General features: G+C 42.5%; 1 protein-coding gene across 7 annotated transcripts in view; it reads left to right on the top strand.

Annotated features, from left to right (window-relative positions):
- Window positions 1-19,354, top strand: part of CHD7 (chromodomain helicase DNA binding protein 7) — a 179,046-nt gene that overhangs the window by 153,005 nt on the left and 6,687 nt on the right. For 6 of the 7 annotated variants that reach the window (XM_017547548.2, XM_017547553.2, XM_017547552.2 and 3 more), the window contains 14 exons: window positions 90-295; window positions 3,097-3,296; window positions 3,483-3,642; window positions 7,766-7,855; window positions 8,304-8,407; window positions 9,750-9,879; window positions 10,287-10,359; window positions 10,517-10,574; window positions 11,248-11,476; window positions 11,729-11,937; window positions 12,060-12,728; window positions 13,609-13,769; window positions 15,227-15,454; window positions 15,701-16,144. In XM_017547548.2, the coding sequence (XP_017403037.1) occupies window positions 90-295; window positions 3,097-3,296; window positions 3,483-3,642; window positions 7,766-7,855; window positions 8,304-8,407; window positions 9,750-9,879; window positions 10,287-10,359; window positions 10,517-10,574; window positions 11,248-11,476; window positions 11,729-11,937; window positions 12,060-12,728; window positions 13,609-13,769; window positions 15,227-15,454; window positions 15,701-16,144 (2,961 nt within the window). The remainder of the gene's footprint in view (window positions 1-89; window positions 296-3,096; window positions 3,297-3,482; window positions 3,643-7,765; window positions 7,856-8,303; window positions 8,408-9,749; window positions 9,880-10,286; window positions 10,360-10,516; window positions 10,575-11,247; window positions 11,477-11,728; window positions 11,938-12,059; window positions 12,729-13,608; window positions 13,770-15,226; window positions 15,455-15,700; window positions 16,145-19,354) is intronic. The other variant, XM_017547551.2, reaches the window with a different exon arrangement.

The raw sequence follows: 19,354 nt of genomic DNA, 5'->3' as shown, positions 1-19,354 counted from the left end.
GTGAGTGAGAAGTCCCATTCAAACACCTATCTGATCTAAACCAAGAGCCCCTCTTTCAGAAGATTCAAATGTATCTCCTCTTTCGTTAGAACAACCTGGTTATTGATACTCCAAGAGTGAGAAAGCAGACCAGGCTCTACAGTGCAGTGAAGGAAGATGAGCTGATGGAGTTCTCAGACTTGGAAAGTGATTCCGAAGAAAAGCCCTGTGCAAAGCCACGGCGCCCCCAGGATAAGTCACAGGGCTATGCAAGGAGTGAGTGTTTCAGGGTGGAGAAGAATCTGCTTGTCTATGGGTAAGTAGGACTCACTACGTAAGATGGAATTTTATTTTAACAGTAGTTGGAATTCCCAACTGGTATGGAAAAACTATATTTGTGTTTAAATCTGTGTAACACCTTTTCGCACAGTCAAATAAATGCTTCTGCAGTAACTTGACAGGGCCTTGGAGCCATTTGATTAATGTAATCGAAGTTGTTCAGATACTGTGGAGTCAGAGGTCACCGGAAGTTTGGGTGCTTGATTGTACCTTAAGGAATTATGCCAGGTTCAGATTTACATGTTGATTATTCATAATTAAGAACAAAGTGTCAAAGTTACAAAATCTTTTCTCACTTCAGAAGCTTTGCATAAAATTTATGACCGTCATAATCTTTTAATATTTCTCTTATAAAAAATTTTCAAAGGCAGTAATCTCACTTGTTAAATTCTTCCTTGCAACTCATATGAAACATGAATGGTCATTTGAACTTTGTGAAAGTGTTGTATTTTTCCTGCTGGACTACAAGTTTCTGAAAGACAGGATCCATGTCTAATTCATCTCCGAATCACTGTGACACCCAACATAGTACTTCGAATGTCAGGGTGCTCAGTAAATACCTGAAATCAGTCAATGAAGAGTTCTCTAGCAGATTCTGGGACTACAGGCAACTCCCATTAAAATAAAATTTAAAAGAAAAAAAAAAAAAAACTGCTGCTAGAATAACCTCTCTACAGATCTTGTGACGTCCTGTCTTGGATGATTTCTTCCAATGGATCACCATTAGTTTCAGAGTAAACACAAACATATGCTGACACGGCATCCAGAGCTCTCTTAGGCCCTTGTCTTCCGTTGGTTCTTTCCCACGGGCAGTCCAAGCTTCTGTTAGGACAGACGGCTTCATCTCCTTCAGTGCGCCAGGCGCTCCATCTTATGTGTGTCTTTGCACCAACTCTTCCCACCGCCTAGCGGACTCCCAACGTGCACCTCCGCTAGGAGGTGACCTGACTCCCTTCTGCTCTCTGTACGTGTCCAACTCAGGCATCAGCTTGTGCTCTGCAACAGACTCTGGCCTGCACTTCCCATCACACTCATCGTGTTGTTTATGATTTTTGAGTCACCTCCCTCTTTTGCTAGATTCCCAGTTTGCAACTCCTTGAGGATGGAGGCTCCTTCTTTGTATCCTCAGTGCGTAGTGCAGTGTGTGCAGACACACAGTGCTGATAAATGCTTGTTCAACAGAAGCCCATCCTCATTATCTGTGCAAGCTGGACATCCTCCCTTGTCTATTCTTACATGGGGCAGAGACTCACCTCCCTGCCCCTCAGAAGCCCTTTGCTGCTCACACCTGCTGCCATGTTTCAGCACAATCATCAGATCTGAGAGTTCTGTGGCTAACTTTAGGAATGGAGCTCATTAATAACTCCTGCAACTAATAAGTGTGCTTAGTGCAGATTGTCTCTTAGTCAGGCCCTTCCCTCTTCCCATAGTCATCACTGTACCAAACACCTATGTGCTGGGCACTGTCTAGGATCCTCTCAGTCACTAGGGGTGCAGCTCTGAGCGAGACAGTCATGGGTCAGTCAGGCAGATGAGCAAGCAGAAGTGGTACAGACTGTGACAATGCTGTGACAGGGAAGCACCCTGCTGTGGAGCATAGAGCCTGTCAGCTTGCTGTTAAGACACAGCTCCGGTGTTGTCTCCCCAATTCTGGGGTTAGGAGGAGTGAAAGGAAGAATTCCACAGAAGGTAGTATGTACAGTCTGTGACTTGGTGGACATCAGAAACCAGCCAGGGTAAGAGGGAGTGCTGGGGTTTGGGTATTGAGGGGAAGTGAGGTCCCAGCAGACAGAGCAGTGTGTTCCGAGGCCTATCAGTGAGATCCTTGTGCTTGGAGAAACTGCAAGAAGTTCACAGGAGCCGGACAGGACCAGGGAGTGACAAGAGACCAAGCCAGGGCGAGAGGCAGGGCCTGAGGGAGGATGTGCGCTGCTCTCTGCTTGAGACACTATTCTCAGTCTGCAGCAGAGGGGCTGTTCATACCATGAGCACTGCCTTGGTGGCTCAGTCTGCTGCTGCCTGCCCCCTTGCCTATTTGTTGTATGGTCTTGCCCCACAACTCCCAGATGAAACAGCACAGTACTGTTTAGGCTGGCATTATAACACAAAACAAACATTCAGGCCCCATGGCGTGTTGTCTGTAGGTTCTGTCTTCCGTCCATGGTCCTTTCTCCCACTCATTTCTCATGAGGACTTGAGGGTTGGCAGAACATTTTGCCTGTGAGGGTTCTTATGTGTGGGATTATTACTCTTCATTTCAAAAGGAACCTCCGAGCTTTCCGGAACCTTTCCCCAGTGACTGTGGCATCCCTTAGAGGTGGGTTGATGCAGCCATACTGCTCAGCATCACACCCTTGATTTTAGGGTAGTCACCCCTTTTATCTTGAGTTGCCTTTTATCTCAGATTGTTGGTCAATATCAAAACATACTAATCATGACAGTGTGAAGCAAAGTCTATAATTTCCAGGCCCTTGGTTGTACTCACGTCCTGAAAATTGCTGCCACAGCCTGCATGTGTCTGGGAAAGCCAGGGTTAACCTTGTGGGCATTATTCCAGTAGCAGTTCAACTGGTGCACTTAAGAACAGTGAACTGAGGGGCAGCTTGCTGTGTAAGGGAGTGTTTTTAACTCTTACACCCTGGATTGCTTTCCTGTCACCCTATGTGAATTGTTGCTAGTTTTGACCCAGGATTTCCCAACACTGGTACCTGACTGTTAAAGTAAAGCCCTAAATCGAAACTCACAGGCACTTCTGCATGCTGAATGTTTGCTTTGCAGTTGGGGACGGTGGACAGACATTCTCTCCCACGGACGCTATAAACGTCAACTCACTGAGCAAGATGTGGAAACCATCTGCAGAACCATCCTGGTGTACTGTCTTAATCATTACAAAGGGGATGAGAATATCAAAAGCTTCATCTGGGATCTGATCACACCTACAGCAGATGGCCAGACTCGAGCCTTGGTCAACCATTCTGGTACGTCTCTGCCATGCTCTTTGTGCTACAGGGTCACAAAGCCACCAGGAACCTTTGTGACATGCTGTTGATAAAGAGATGTGACATACACCCCGTATTTCCCTACCTCCTGCATTAAGCTATCTGCCATTGACACTGTAATTGGAGTATAAAAGGCTTCTATTATTATTGTGATGGTGATTCTAGGTTTATCAGCCCCAGTGCCAAGGGGAAGGAAGGGAAAGAAGGTGAAAGCCCAGAGCACACAGCCGGTGGTGCAGGATGCCGACTGGCTGGCCAGCTGCAACCCAGATGCCCTGTTCCAGGAGGACAGCTACAAGAAACACCTGAAGCATCACTGTAACAAGTATGTTATTAGAGGGTGGACCTGGAGAGCTTAATTCCCTTTTCATTCTTTAAAAAATACATGCAGTTAGCCTTCCATGTTTGCAGATGCAGAACTCGCAGATTTGGAGGGTCAACTGAGGGAGCTGAGCGTCTGCAGATTTTGGTATCTGAGAGGGGTCCTGGAACCATACTCCTGCGGATATGGAGGGACAGCTTTGTATTAAGACTTTTAAGTGGTGTAGTCACTGCCTTTGTACAGCCTTACCATTTTTCTTGAAATGCGGTGTCAAGTTATAGGAGAGCATACCTTTAGGTGACTGATTATTTTTTTAACATGGTAAGATACACAACACAACATTTATCATTTTTACCATTTATAAGTGAACAATTCATTGGCATTAATTACACTCACAATGCTATATACCCATCACTATCTTTACCCGAAATGTTTCCATCATCCCAAATATAAACTCTGTACCAATTAAACAGTAACTTGCCCGGCCCCTGGTGACCACCATTCTACTTTCTGTTTCTAATAGTTTGTCTATTCTGTGTATCTCCTAAGGGAAATCACATGTTATTTGTCCTTCTATGTCTGGCTTACTTCACTTAACATAATATTTTCAAGGTTCATTTGTATTACAGTGCCAGAATTTCATTTCTGTTTACGGCTGAATAGTATTCCATTGTGTATGTATGCCACGTTTTGTTTGTCCCAGTCATCTGTTGATGGACACTTAGGCTGGTTATTGTGGCTTTCATGAACAATGTTGCTATGAACGTTGTAGGGGACTGGTTTTTAACCAATATCTGTTAGAGAATTGTAGTCATCATTATATGATCCCATCCTCAACTAACTGCTTGCAGTGGAAGGAGGACTGGGGAGTTCATGTATTATTTTTTACCTAATATTACCTCAGTTGCTGGGTCCATTTTTTGTACACAAGAGCTTAGAATCATATTTCTTACCTTTATTTCTAACAACTGATTATAGATAATTGAAGACTATTGAACCTAAATTTATTTCGTTGCTTAGAGCTCTGTTAACAGTCCTATTAAACTAACATCTGCATATGTTGATTAATTCCTTATTCTGAATATGCATTTTTCCGTATCACTAGTTCAGGCACCAGTGCTACTTGATCAGCTCTATGTCCTAGCTTCATGTGACCTTGAGCAAATTATTCAGCCTCTTGAGGACTCATTTTTCTGGTGAGCCCAGTAGACCTTGGCAGCAAGATTTCAGCTGGATGAGGCAGGATGTATGCATTTCTCTTTGTAAAAGTTAAAGGTAGCAGCAACAAAGTCTGAGCATATAATGAGCATGCCAAATGCTTTATTTATATGGATTATCTGTTTGAGTTGTCTAAGATTAGTAAGATTTTTATCCCCATTTAACTGACAAGGAAACTGAGACTAAAGTTGAGTAACCTCCTTAAGGACCCTCGGCAAGTGAAGGGGCAGAGCCAGGTTTGAACCCAAGTAGACAAGGGCAGCCTCGGCTCAGAAGTCTCCCTCCTCCTCGGGACTGTGGTCAGGCTCTGGGGCATCTTCAGAACCATTACCTCCAACCCTTTTGGCATCTCAGAAACTTGGTGGTTACTGCTGTGGCATAAGAGTGCTCCCTAAAATCCCACCCACTTGCATTCTTCGAAAACCTCTGTGTCCTTGTGGTTGATGGAAACTTTATGTCAATAGCCTTCTGAGTTGTGAACTCAAACAAATGAAGGGAAGTGGGTCCGTGTGGAAAGAATGGCTCCTGTTCTCAGAGGCTGATGTGATGGTGGAGGCTTTAGATTTCCCATTCTACTGTCAGTAAACGCTTCCATAGGAGACCCTCCCTAATTAGTATGTGAGAAGTAACTGGTGTTCCTCATCTCTTCCCACACAGTCTCAGAAGAAGATTTTTGGTGCTCCCCAGCTCATTGCTGAGGCAGAGCAAGTGATCCAGTTGTCCTTTCCTGGTATCACATCTTGAGACTTATTGCCATCTAAAGTGTGGAAATTTTGATGACTGTTAAGATGGAAAATGAGCCCTACATTGAGGGACATTCTAGAAAGTACTGGCCACTTCTCTTCACAAGTTTCAAGGTTGTGAGAGACAAAGACAGAGGGACTTTCTCTGGTTAAAGGGGACAAAGAGGACAGGACAGTTCACTGCCATGCATGTCCTGGACTCAGGGCTGGACCCAAAAACAGTCAGTAGTGGGAGAGCTAAAAAAGCCTGTATCAGGCCTAAGGAGTCATTCATCATTGTGTCTGTCTAAATTACAGAGTGCAAACTCCTTAGAATCAGAGGCCATATTGTGGTCATCTTTTTGTCCCCGCAGTGGGCAGCCAGCTTAGTGTATTCCACAGGGGCACTCAGCTTACCAGTTGCTTGGCTTAGAATTTTTCCTCTAGAAGAAAAGTGGCATTCACAGTTAGTTCATAAAAGCCTCATGTAACTAAAGTCCCTCCCAAAGTGGAAATCTTTCTCTTTCATCAAAGGTAGAGAAATTATTGGGTTCCCTGCCACTGTACTGGTCTGTGCTGTGCTTGTTAAAGAATCCATCCAAAGGCAGAGGGTGTTTTCTTGGAACTGTCCTTGCTGGGCATCCTCTGTAAGTGGACGCTGGCCTTCAAATTCTTCTCTAACCAGAGAAGAAATAAGGTACCTGTCATATGCATTTCAGTATGGCATAGTCAATGTTTAATCTCATGAGTTAACAAGAGAAAAAATCTAAATGGAGATAGAAATGAATTATACAAAGTGAGTCTCTTCAGGGATTTACAAGCTCACATTTGGCCTGTCCAGAATCCATGCTGGCCTTGAGTAGACTCGTAGTTGGGGAAGGGCCTGCTGAGGAACGTCTGTTGATGTCTGATCGGGAACTGTCTGTTGTGGTTAACCCTAGTTGTTATTTTGAAGTTTTAGAACAGTTTCCAGGCCCTGAGAGACAGTGTGATTAGAATAGTCGGAAGACCTAGTTCCAAGTGTCCCATGTGCAAGGTCACTCTGCGGCCTTGGATTTGTCACTTATCTTCTGCTACCATCAGTTTTCCCATTTGAAAATGGAAATTATAACTTGCCCTGCTTCATCATAGGGTTATCGTGAAGGTCAAAAGGGCTAGTATAAGTGTGAGACATTGGTTGTAAAGTTCTGTACAAGTGTACGATGAGATTATTCAGCTGGGGAAATGGCATTTGTACTATTACGTACTCATGGCCAAGAAGGCCATGATTCACCTGTCAGTCCCGAATGCACACCAGGGCTGTCCAGCAGGGGATGCTAGCTTTGGTAGACTCTGGCTTTTGGGACTTACCAGGCCCACTTTATTGAAAGAATTATGTTTTAGCATAGAGGAACTCCAAGCAGGATTGAAAATGTAGTTTCTAGAATTCCAAGGGTTTTAAAAAATTAATATCTTGGGAATGATTATGAAGTCAATGAATTGGACACATTTTAATTTCTAATGTTTTATTATTTTTTTCAAGCTACTACAACTTAGGTTCCCAGGTACAATAAACTAGAAGGAATAAAAATGTCTAACATAGTATTTCGTACAGGAGAAGAGCAAGGACACACCTTCTACCCCACCCCATCCCCCCATCTTCCTTTCTCGGAAGCAAAGTTGTATAATCTAAAAAACCTGACAGTCCATATTGAGGGTTTATTGTAAGGTAGTAAAACCAGATTTTATATCTCGTTTATTCCTACAACTTCTGATGTGCTTCCAAAAATGGTATTAAGGCAGCAGCTGAGGAAATTTTATGAGATAATGAAGCAGAACAGTTACTGAAAGCCATCTGCTCAGTTGTTTACAAACTTGCTTCAATACTTCAGAGGCAATGGTAGGGTACGTGTCTAAACTTCACAAGCTGCACTAGGTAGAACTAAATGAAGTCCGCCTGGGCTGGGCTGAGCTCGGGCCCTCTCTGTGCAGTGTGAGCGGTTGCCAGGCAGGCCTGTTGGAAGCCAGCAGAAAGCACCACACAGAGGTGATTATGTGCCACCATCTGTCACGCTTCAAGCCTACCATACAGCATGGCTAATCAGCCTTGGCAGGATGATGGATGAACAGCAGCAGCTGCCAAAAGCCACTGTTGGCAAACAGTCCTGAAGTTAAGAACTTTTTCCCCCCTCTGTCTTCCTCTCCAGGGTCCTGCTGCGTGTCCGCATGCTGTACTACCTAAGACAAGAAGTGATAGGAGACCAGGCAGATAAGATCTTAGAGGGTGCTGACTCAAGGTTAGTGCGAGCTCACATTTGTTCTCAACCTCAGCAAGATAATCTGTAGCTGAAAAACATCATGGGTTGTGTTTCAGAACCTCCATAAACCACTAGTAGTAACCCATCTTCTTTTTTGCATCTTGAATGCAGTATTTGTCGTTTGTCCTTGGGGATGTGATGAGAATCAGGAAAAGGCTGTTTGTATTTCTGTTTGTAGTGGAAAGAGGTGTGAACTAAAGCACCGGTGTTCTGAGGTGACCCTTAAAATGGAATACCATGTGATGAAGTTCATTTCTGGTCTTGGCAAGGGCGACTGACTCATGCCCTTCCTTTTAATCTTTACTGATACCTCCCCACCATGCTCAGATGTTTATCGTGGGAGAGGGGGCACGTGAGCCATGTATCACATTCATTACTTGGAATTTTTTTTTTAATACTAGTATTTCTTATAAATGTTGTCTTTCAGTGAAGCTGATGTATGGATTCCTGAACCTTTCCATGCTGAAGTTCCTGCAGATTGGTGGGATAAGGAAGCAGACAAATCCCTCTTAATTGGAGTATTCAAACATGGTAAGTGACGTTTCTGTTTGAATACATCTCGACTGTATGGCTTGGTCTTTATTTAGAACTCTTTACATACTCTTTTCCAAAGTCATAATATTAATGAGGATAGTTCCAAAGGACTCTTGGCGTCTACCATTTTTCTGTACTAAAAATCTAATATGAACTGTAAATATCAGATGCTGTTTTTGAATGTTTGTTGAGCATTTGAGAAGAAAACATTTCTTTCTTGGCTGTAAATAAAACCCAAACCATATTTGTTTTAATAATAGCCAAGTTGTACTATAGCTCTCCCTAAACTTTGCTTCCAGCTCGGCTTCCCTTGCTAACTCTGCCAACCAGTGTCAAAGTGGACGGTGGGCTTAACCTCTGCTATTAATCTGTACAAGTGCCTCCTGGGCTTTGTTCCAAGCAATATTTCACAAATGTCAGTGCTGAGAACTCGCGGCTCCCCTGAGTGGGATGCAGCCTTGTTAACTTTGAAAGGCTGGGGATGCAGAACTGGCATGATATATACAGTGAGCGATTCCTGATTATAATCCCAATTCTCTGGAGGTCGCGGAGGTATTCTCAGCAGCCCAGCCTGACTAAAGGGGAGAATGATGGCTTATAAAACCTTTCATGATTACAGTTTGGCTTGCGGCTCCACAGCAGTTAGGAGCAGTGTGTTGTAGTACACATCCTAATTGAATTGTGCTGTTCTGCCTATGTACTGCAGCCGCGTTTTGTGAGCTCAGCCTCAAAATCATTTTCCCGCAGTGCACTGTTGGGATCTGCCATTTTCCATCTAGTCAACTTGGGCAGTCAAAAAGCAAATTGCAGTTTGAAAACCATAGAGGGAACAGTGTTATCTTACTGACATGCATCATCCTAAACCTAATAAGACAGGTTCGCTGGCCTTACGTATATGGGGATTTTTCAGCCAGCCATGCGAGTTCCTGCAGGACTGACGCTATTCACAGGGTGGATGGGGGTGGACCCAGTGCACCCCTGCAGAGGTCATAAAGGAACATTGCAAAGCCTTCTAAAATGTCAAGCAGAATTAGATCTGGGGAAAAATAGGGTCAGAAATCCTCCCAGGCACCTTGCAGTTATTCTGAACCTGTTTTTCTATTAGTGTTTGTGGTAATTCTGATAATATCCCTGAGGTGTAACTTGGCCTCCAGTAGCTTCCCTAGAAGGAGCGTTCCATAGAATGTCCTACTAAAACAAGGTCCATTTTGGATTCAACATAGATGTTAACCTTGACTGAGAAACAGACTTGCTGTGTTGTGGCAGTGCTGTGATTTTGCCAGTGACGGGGCCTTTCTTTGTTTCCGTGTGTGCTCTGTGCACGGATGGCATGGCACAGGCTATGAGAAGTACAACTCCATGCGAGCTGACCCCGCGCTGTGCTTTCTGGAACGAGTCGGCATGCCTGATGCCAAGGCCATAGCTGCTGAGCAAAGAGGAACAGACATGCTAGCAGATGGCGGTGACGGGTAAGAAGGACATTTTAAAATTTGAATAAACTTTATGTCAGTTTCCCATCTATTGGCCGGGTTCAATTCTTACCCTACACTACACACTATATTGCATCTGATTTGAAGTTCAAGTGATGTTTTACCAGTCTATTCTGTTTATATATCATAATGACTGTTTAAACAATATACATTATCTTGATAATCTGAAACTTGTTTTTCTTTTCCAAATGGCATTTCCCCCATCCTCCCTGGGCCCCCTCCACCACCCTGCCACAGCTGCATGTTTTAAATACTGATAGAGTTGCTTTTGATATCAAAACCATAATTAAAGGTAGCATTGGGCAGATTGTTACCTTTTCCTACCCTACCTTCCCTCTCTTGCTTATCAGTATGATTCAAACAATTTTTGTCTTTGTTTTACATAGGGGAGAATTTGATAGAGAAGATGAAGACCCAGAATATAAACCAACCAGAACACCATTCAAAGATGAAATAGATGTATGAACTTGAGTATATTGGCTTTTATAGCTCCATTAAATTATTATATGCCCATATAAGACTTGTTAAACTTTATAGATAATGGCCTTTTCTTTAAAAGACAAAGCAAAATGAGAGCTGGAATTAAAATAATTGTCTTTCTTGCTTTGCTTTCAAGGAATTTGCAAATTCTCCTCCGGAGGATAAGGAAGAATCCTTGGAAATACATGCCACAGGTAAGGCCGCAGAACAGCTCGCATAGCTCAGCAGACGTGTGCTGAGCAGTCATTGTTCATGTGGTAGAGACTTGTCCTGCTTCACGATGGTGGTGTCTTAACATGTTATTTCTTCTACACCAACCTCTTTTGTGAATCACTTTAATTCTTGTTAATGGCTGTGTTTTCATTACATTGAATTTCTTAGATAGGATAACTTTTCTTGGACGATAATTGGCTGATTTATATTTTACACTTGTGAAAAATTCGAAGCATCTAAAATGTAGCTCTTGGGAAGAGAGCATTTGCTAAGTATTTACCTAAAATATTTTCAGTTTATTTACAATATTGATCTTTTACCTAATGTAAAATCATTACACAACAATTATACAGTTATTTTTTATGCTCAAGATGATTATTGTACATATGTTAAAGGAGAGTACCTTATAAGGTACTTTTTACGTAGGACTGATAAATAATGTTGTTTTCACCCCCTCTAAGGAGCTAAAAAAGAAATAGTGTGTAAGTTTTAAACAGAGGTTATTACTTATTTATACTTTTAAAATGAGGGCACTGAGATGCCCTTTCCCACACTGTCATTTGAATCTTAATGAGTCATCTTGTTTTGTTGGAAAAGTCTGTGTATTGCAAGATTGCAGCTACACATTTCAAAAATGTTTTTCCACTTCCCCAGGCAAGCACAGTGAGAGTAATGCTGAGTTAGGCCAACTTTACTGGCCTAACACTTCAACCCTGACTACACGTCTGCGCCGGCTCATTACTGCCTATCAGCGCAGCTATAAAAGGCAACAGATGAGGCAAGAGGCCCTAATGAAGACTGACCGGCGCAGACGGCGGCCTCGGGAGGAAGTGAGAGCTCTGGAAGCGGAAAGGGAAGCTATTATATCTGAGAAGCGGCAAAAGTGAGTTACTTTAGGGTTTCCCTCAGCTCCCAGTACATTCCCCTCTGCCCTGCTCCTGTAGACCCACAAGAGACAGGACTCATATCAATGGTAGTGACCACCAAAGAAAGGCTTGCTCCGGCAAAGCAGTCTGTCTCCCCACCCCAAATAAGTACCATGTATGTATAAAGGCTAGGGGAAAGAGGAAAAGAAACAGTAAGCACTAAGCCTTTTCCTGCAGTATGATGCCAGCTAATACAATCTTTCTAACAGGTGGACAAGAAGAGAAGAGGCTGATTTTTACCGTGTAGTATCCACCTTTGGGGTTATTTTTGACCCTGTGAAACAGCAATTTGACTGGAACCAATTTCGAGCCTTTGCCAGGCTTGACAAAAAGTCTGATGAAAGTTTGGAGAAATACTTCAGTTGTTTCGTGGCCATGTGTCGGCGAGTGTGTCGAATGCCCACCAAGCCAGATGACGGTAGGTACATTCAGCAACAAAGTTCTGTGTGAAAAGGCCAGCAGAGTGAAAAATAAGAAAGTGTATAATGCAAAGTGCCCCTGAGTTCTTCCCGAGTAAATACGAGCCCTTCCGTGTTACAGAACCGCCCGACCTCTCCATGATTGAGCCCATCACAGAGGAGCGAGCCTCTCGAACTCTGTACCGCATTGAGCTGCTGCGGAAGATCCGTGAACAGGTTCTCCATCACCCCCAGCTGGGAGAGAGGCTTAAGCTCTGCCAGCCGAGCTTGGATCTGCCAGAGTGGTGGGAGTGTGGAAGGCATGACCGAGACTTGCTGGTTGGTGCTGCTAAACATGGGGTCAGTCGGACGGATTATCACATCCTCAATGACCCAGAGTTGTCCTTCTTGGATGCACATAAAAACTTTGCTCAAAACAGAGGGGCAGGTAATATATCTTCCTTGAACCCACTGACAGTTGGATTTGGCCAGACTCCTCCAGCCATCTCATCGGCTCACATTCAAGATGAGAAGGTAATGGAACCAGCTGAAGGCAAAGTGGAGGAGTCTGAAAACCCGACTCCCAAGGAGAAATGTGAGGGCAAAGAAGAGGAAGAAGAAACCGACAGCGGCGGGAAGGAGAGCAAGCAGGAGCGTGAGGCCGAGGCCAGCTCTGTGAAAAATGAACTGAAAGGTGTCGAGGTCGGCGCAGACGCTGGGTCCAAGTCTATCTCAGAGAAAGGTTCCGAAGAGGATGAAGAGGAGAAACTGGAGGATGACGATAAGTCAGAAGAGTCTTCCCAGCCTGAAGGTAAGGCCTCACTGCTCCCCTCTCCTGATCCCACAGCAGCTGTTTGTGAGATGCATTGCTTCCCGGCAGCACAGCACCTGCTCTTTTCTTTTTCACTAGTGCTTAGTGTGCCTTTTCTTCTGTGAGGGGTGATTTCAAGTTATGCTTAGGTCTGGGTTTGCCCTGCCACCTTATAGCACCTAAACATGGTATTTTGAACAACATAAACTCTGAGAAGAGTTGCATGGACACATTAGCAACTTCCGGGTTAAGGATGGAAGTTAACTTACAGTCACAGTGTATTAAGAATTCCATGTAATTTTAATTTCAACAAATGTGAGGGAAAGATGATCGATCATTCACTGAGTAAATATTATTAACCATTTTAAAACAAATGGTGCTTATTTTGTTTTGATTCAGAATTAAAGAGTAGGAGTAGAATCTAAAAATAACCGGTTTTCTAAGTCTCAGTAAGGTTGCTGAAACTGGCCCCAAGTAAAAATAAAACACCTACTGTCCTGCTGTAGCTGGAACCTTCAACTTTTGCCAAAAGGTCAGCCCTTTTTTCTGTGTGGAAGAACATAGGCTCTTGCGTCAATGACTTGGTTTACTATCAGCCTCCTGTAAGGTTTACTTGCACAGTGGTAGGTTGGCTACTGACTAACTTCTCTAAGCCTGTGTGTCTTTGTCTGCAAGATGGAAATAACAGCATCTGTGTTAAAGGGCTGTTGCAAGCTTTAGACAACAAAGACTTATAAGATGCTCAGTACCATTCTAGCCATGTAGTAGGTACTCAATAAAATGAAGCTGATTAGTATTCACATTTTTAATCATGTCCTTTCTAAACTTCAGTTTCCCTGATACTCTGGTTGTGAGTAATGCGCACTAACTCATTTCTCAGCAGGAGCTGTCTCTAGAGGGAAGAATTTTGATGAAGAAAGCAATGCTTCCATGAGCACTGCTAGGGATGAAACCCGAGATGGATTCTACATGGAGGATGGAGATCCTTCAGTAGCTCAGCTCCTGCATGAAAGAACATTTGCCTTCTCATTTTGGCCTAAGGTTGGCAGGTTTTTGTTGCTGTTGTTTTCTTGACCAAAAAGGATTAGGGTAGAGGAAATCTTTCTGGCTTGATTTTTCAAATAATTTTAAGGTAAACTTTTGACACAGTATATGAGACTATAGATTTTTCTCACACTTTTAAAGAGTGATTGGAAAAAGCCTGAAGAAAAAATTGTAGAACACTTTTCTAATAGGATGGGAAATGTGACGTGAAAGAAAGATAGTAAGAAATAGAAGTGTTTATGTGGATGGATCTTTGACTCCTTGTGGCTTTTAGGTTACTTACCTCTGTGTAATATAATCTATAGATTATCACTGTGTTTTAAAAACTTTTGTGCGAAATAAAGCCTTCAGATTTAAGACAACTTTATATCTTTGGAAACCTACCATCTTCTTAACTTAGGAGAAGGTATGCTGTTAATCCATTTGCTCTTAACACATGATGAGATAATTCCAAATGTAGTTATCTGTAACCAAAAGCAAAATGGATATTATTTTTTTGCTAAACAATATAATTTTATAATTAATCCCTGTGTAATTTAAGTCTGTTTTTCAGGGTAAGGAAATAATCATCCTAATCACCATAACAGGACTCTCTGGTTTAAAACAAACAACACAAAAAATGAGCTTCAGTCAGCCTACCCCCAGGCTGGTCTTTCCCAGTATTATTGTTGTTTAAGAAAAAAGGTGAAAATTTTGACTGAAGAATATACTGTCAAAGACATTTTCTTCCCTCCGTCTATCCCTTTAGTTCCCCTGTTATGCTAACCTCCTTTATTGAGTGTAGGAGGGAGTTTCTCAGATCAGTCAAAGGTTATAGTAGCAGGCACTTTTAATCTATAGAAACCCAGTCTAAAGCTGTAATTAGAAATTTTTAATGTACACGCTTCAATGAAATTTGAAGTGATAATAGGTAGAGAATGCAAATTGACATTCATTAGGTGTTCCTAGGTTGGTGCCCATTTCATAATGCTGAACTTTATTAATAGTGACGCTAATGATGTCCCACTTCCTGGGACGCACTGCAATCCAGCCTGTGGATCTGATGGGCCAGGGCGGCAAGATGCTAATGCAAGGTTTCCATTGTCATCCACTGACGTCCACCAGCAGGGCTCTATGGAGCTTGTATAAAAGTTACTTTTTAAATATGAAGATATTTTGAAAGTGGTGATTATTTAGTACATTTTCCTGTTTTATGTAATTCAGTGTTTGTAATTGAAAAAGTGCATGTTTTCTGTGTTGAAGCCACCTGAGACCTTCTGCCAGAACAGTACCATTATAAGAGATTTTGTTTATTTACTTTCTTATTTGGTTTCTTGCCTTGTTTTCTTTTACTTTTTGCCCTCTAGTTGACATTTAAACATTTTGTGCTCTTCTGCATCTTGATGGATGTATTTATCTAGTAATTTTAACCAGGGCTTTGTTAAAATTTCTTATGACTTTTCCTCTCCCTCCAGGATAGAGTAATGATAAACCGATTAGACAACATCTGTGAAGCAGTGTTGAAAGGCAAATGGCCAGTAAATAGGCGCCAGATGTTTGATTTCCAAGGCCTCATCCCAGGTTACACACCGACCACAGTGGACAGCCCCTTGCAGAAGAGGAGCTTTGCCGAGCTCTCCATGGTCGGCCAAGCCAGCATTAGTGGGACTGAGGACATCACTACTTCTCCTCAGTTGTCAAAGGTGAGTTAGAATAGTTTGCTTCTGCAGCTTACTAAAAGGGAGCTCTGTAAGCCTTAATTCAGCTTGGGAGCTTATGTTTCACTGGTTCTACTTAGAAATAAGATAGCTACTGTTACCTCAGCTCTGTGCACCACTCATGAATGCTTAATTCCTTAAGCTTCTTGTTCCTTATTTCTAAAAGCCGGCCCATGTAGCCGATATAGTTTTGACTCACTGCAAATCTATTGTGCTGGAATTTTTCAATAGGAAGATGCCCTCAACCTCTCTGTCCCCCGCCAGCGAAGAAGGAGGAGGAGAAAAATTGAAATTGAGGCCGAAAGAGCTGCCAAGAGGCGAAATCTCATGGAGATGGTTGCCCAGCTTCGAGAGTCTCAGGTGGTCTCAGAAAATGGACAAGAAAAAGTTGTAGATTTATCAAAGGCCTCCAGAGAGGCAACAAGCTCTACCTCAAATTTTTCATCTCTTTCTTCAAAGTTTATCTTGCCTAATGTCTCTACACCAGTGTCTGATGCCTTTAAGACTCAAATGGAACTGCTCCAAGCAGGCCTTTCACGCACACCCACAAGGCATCTGCTTAATGGCTCCCTAGTGGATGGAGAGCCTCCCATGAAGAGGAGGCGAGGAAGGAGGAAAAACGTGGAGGGCCTTGATATGCTTTTCCTGAGCCACAAACGGACGTCATTGAGTGCAGTAAGTTGGGGGGCTCACCTGCATGGCATGTGCACATGTTGACAGCTGGGGATCCCGCAATGCTCATGGTACTGAGAATTTGGTGTTCTCAGCAGCATGGTATGAAAGCCAGCTTCCTCCACTAAAAAAATAGTTTTAAGGTGATCAGTCGTGATTCTGATCATTGATACAGATCACTTGTCCTGAACAAAGTGTAGCTTGAGGACGTATTCTTCCCAAGTTCTGATGTGTTGATTGCTCTGAGAAGAACAGCCCAACACAGAAACATGTTCTTCTGAGCCTAGAATTATTATATCTGAATTCTCAAGGTGGAAAAAGTTTCTGCTCTTAAAATTATTGATATTTTTTAGGCCTGGCATTTATTGAAATTATTATAAATGTTTTGTTTTGGACCTAAGAGTTTTGTTAACATAAAAAACTGTGACTGCAAATTCTCCTACCTCCATAAGTAGATATTTTAAAAATCTGAGCTGCGCCTTTGCTAGATTAGGTTTGTATAGAATATATGGACCAATGGATTTTTACTTTTTCCTTTCTCAGTTCAGAGGAAATAAATGAATGCAGTATAATCAAAATGATTTCCTTTCTTAATTTGCTTCAACTACATCTCACCCAAAAATGTGGTGCCTGACTCACTGACGACAAGAATTTTATTCCAAAGAGTGCAATTACATGTGCTCCTTTTAAAAATGGTTTTGCACTGTATGTCTTGAACCTATTTGACTAGAAGCCCCAGTCACCACAGTGGCTGGAGCTCCTTGTCTATGCTGCGAGGAGTGGGTGCTCTGGGAAGCCTTCCAGGTGCTGGGCCATCCTGGGCCCGTTCTCAAGCAGTGGGACACAGTTTGGGAAATACTGAAATTTGAGATGGAGAGAAGACAGTTGTCTGTTTCACCATGTTTTTTCTCATCCATCCCTATTAATATTTGCCCATTTTCTATTTCTGGAACCCAGAGTAAGCTTAATAAAAGGCAGGAAAAAGCATGGTTGAGCTAAAGTTCAGAAATGGCAAAATAACATTCACTGAAATGTGTTTGTCTTCTGGTGAGGTCTAATTAAAACAAGCATTCAGGTGGCTAAGAGTAAATGTTCAAAATTGATTACCAGTGCACCAGTCATCATAATGGTCATATTTGTTGACGTTATTACTGTTTTCAGAACCCTGTAAAAAGTACACTTTGTAATGGACTAGCTGTGACTTACATGTTTTCTGTAAATTAAAATGCCATTTCTAGGGGTGTGGCCCTCAGACAGAGTTGTAACAGTAGTGATTAGCTTTCCTTTTTGAAAGTACTCTACTTTGATAGATTTTGTTGACTGATAAATTCTTTCTCCATAAACTTCAACAAATTGGAAAGTTTCTGCAGCTGATACTTCTTTTTTTTTATCATCATGTTCAATATTTCTAGGATTTTTTGTTTTTGAAACAACGTTTTTTTGTTTGTTTTTGTTTTGTTTTTGAGACAGAGTCTCGCCGTGTCGCCCAGGCTGGAGTATAGTAGCGCAGTCTTGGCTCACTGCAGCCTCCCCACCTCAATCGATTCTCCCACCTCAGTTTCCCAAGTAGATGGGACTACAGGCATGCATCACCATGCCCAGCTAATTGTTATGTATTTTGGGTGAGGACAAGGTTTCACCATCCCCAACTGGGGTTGCCCAGGCTGGTCTCGAACTTCTGGGCTCAAGTGCAAGTGATCCACCTGCCTCAGCCTCCTGAAGTGCTGGGATTATAGGCACTCATGTTCAATATTTGGATCATGACACAGGTTTGTCTATAGACCAGGTGTTAGGAATTAATAATGCAACCCAGGTGCTTTTTTCCTATTGCAAGTACACACCCCATTTTAAATTTGAAGCTGACTTTATTCATTTCGCTATTTTAAGCTGTTAAGAATTTGCTGATATTTTTTTTTCTAAAGTCATATTTAGAAATCTTCAAAGAATTCCTAATTGAAGTTAGAGAATGTATTTTAAAAGCTTATTTTTTTAACTGTCACATATTGAAATGTAGGGATTCCTCATTTGGTGGTGTCAAGAGTGATGTGCATGTACATAAAATACCGGGAAAGGACTGACTGATCTGTAAATAGAGTAGAAAAGAGATGTAAAGGCCAGCAGTATTCCCCAGGATGGAAGAAGACAGATGCTAGAATCTAGTATTATGTCAGCTCTCTAACTGTGCCACCATGAAAAAGTAAGAGTGCATTCAGCAGCACTGGACAAGCTGGCCCTCTTCCCTCTGCCGACCCTGAGAGTCAAAAAATAAAGTCCTGGAGTACAGAGTATTTAGGATGGGCTGACAGGTAAATAATAATGTGTCCTGGTTGTGCATACGTGCCATGACCAAGGCATGCCTAACATACTTTGTGAGCCCAAAGGAAACCTGGGAGTGGAGGGAAGAGGATATGGGGAGAAATAGATGAAGAAGTTTCCCTATACATGGCTGTACTTCACTTAAGTTTTGAACATCACATGTAGGAGTTGGTCATTTAAAAAGGGTTGGCAGAGAACATGTGTAAGAGGGAAGAGCCTCTTGGGTTTGATGAACTGAGGAATTTGGTGAGGAAGTGAGCTTCAGCAGAGATGAGCTTGGAGAGAAGGCAGGATGCCAGTCATGGAGGGCCTTGATGCTATGCGGAAGAACTTATTTTGTCCTGGAGGCAATAGTGTTGCAATTTAGAAAACAGCTCATTTTAGAAAACTGTCTCCTGTGTAGTGGTGTGGAGATTGGATTGAAGATTGGTGGGGTTCGAATCAGGGAGACCATTTAGGAATATTGCAATAAGCTGGGTTGGAAGTGACGAAGGCCTGGGCCGTGGTAAAGTTGTGGGGAAGGAGAAATGTGTGTCTGGAGGTTGAAATAACAGTTTAAGGACTAGTGGCTGGATGATGGTAGAGTATAGACTTCAGTTGGTGTTGTTCCAATGTTGCCACACATACCTGAGACAAAACGTCCCACTACGGACAAAATTACATTGTGCACACAGTGCCAGTAAGTTACATACAAACCAGCTTTTAGAAATTCCTTTAGTATAAATTACCTTTAATGTCATTATCCGGGGATCCCCAGGAGAGACTGAGAGGCGGCCTTTCATGCATATCACCTCAGACTGCACCCCCTTTGTTGTATTCCCAGTGGCTGGCTTAGGATTTCAAAGCATGGAACCTTAGTGGACTATAAATTTTTTACCTAATTACTAGTTCTACAGT

Source organism: Cebus imitator, unplaced genomic scaffold, assembly GCF_001604975.1.
Source record: "Cebus imitator isolate Cc_AM_T3 unplaced genomic scaffold, Cebus_imitator-1.0 Scaffold199, whole genome shotgun sequence".
In the NCBI taxonomy this organism is placed as follows: Eukaryota; Metazoa; Chordata; class Mammalia; order Primates; family Cebidae; genus Cebus; species Cebus imitator.
Note: the sequence above shows the minus strand (reverse complement) of the source record. Positions and strands in the feature narration are given on the sequence as shown.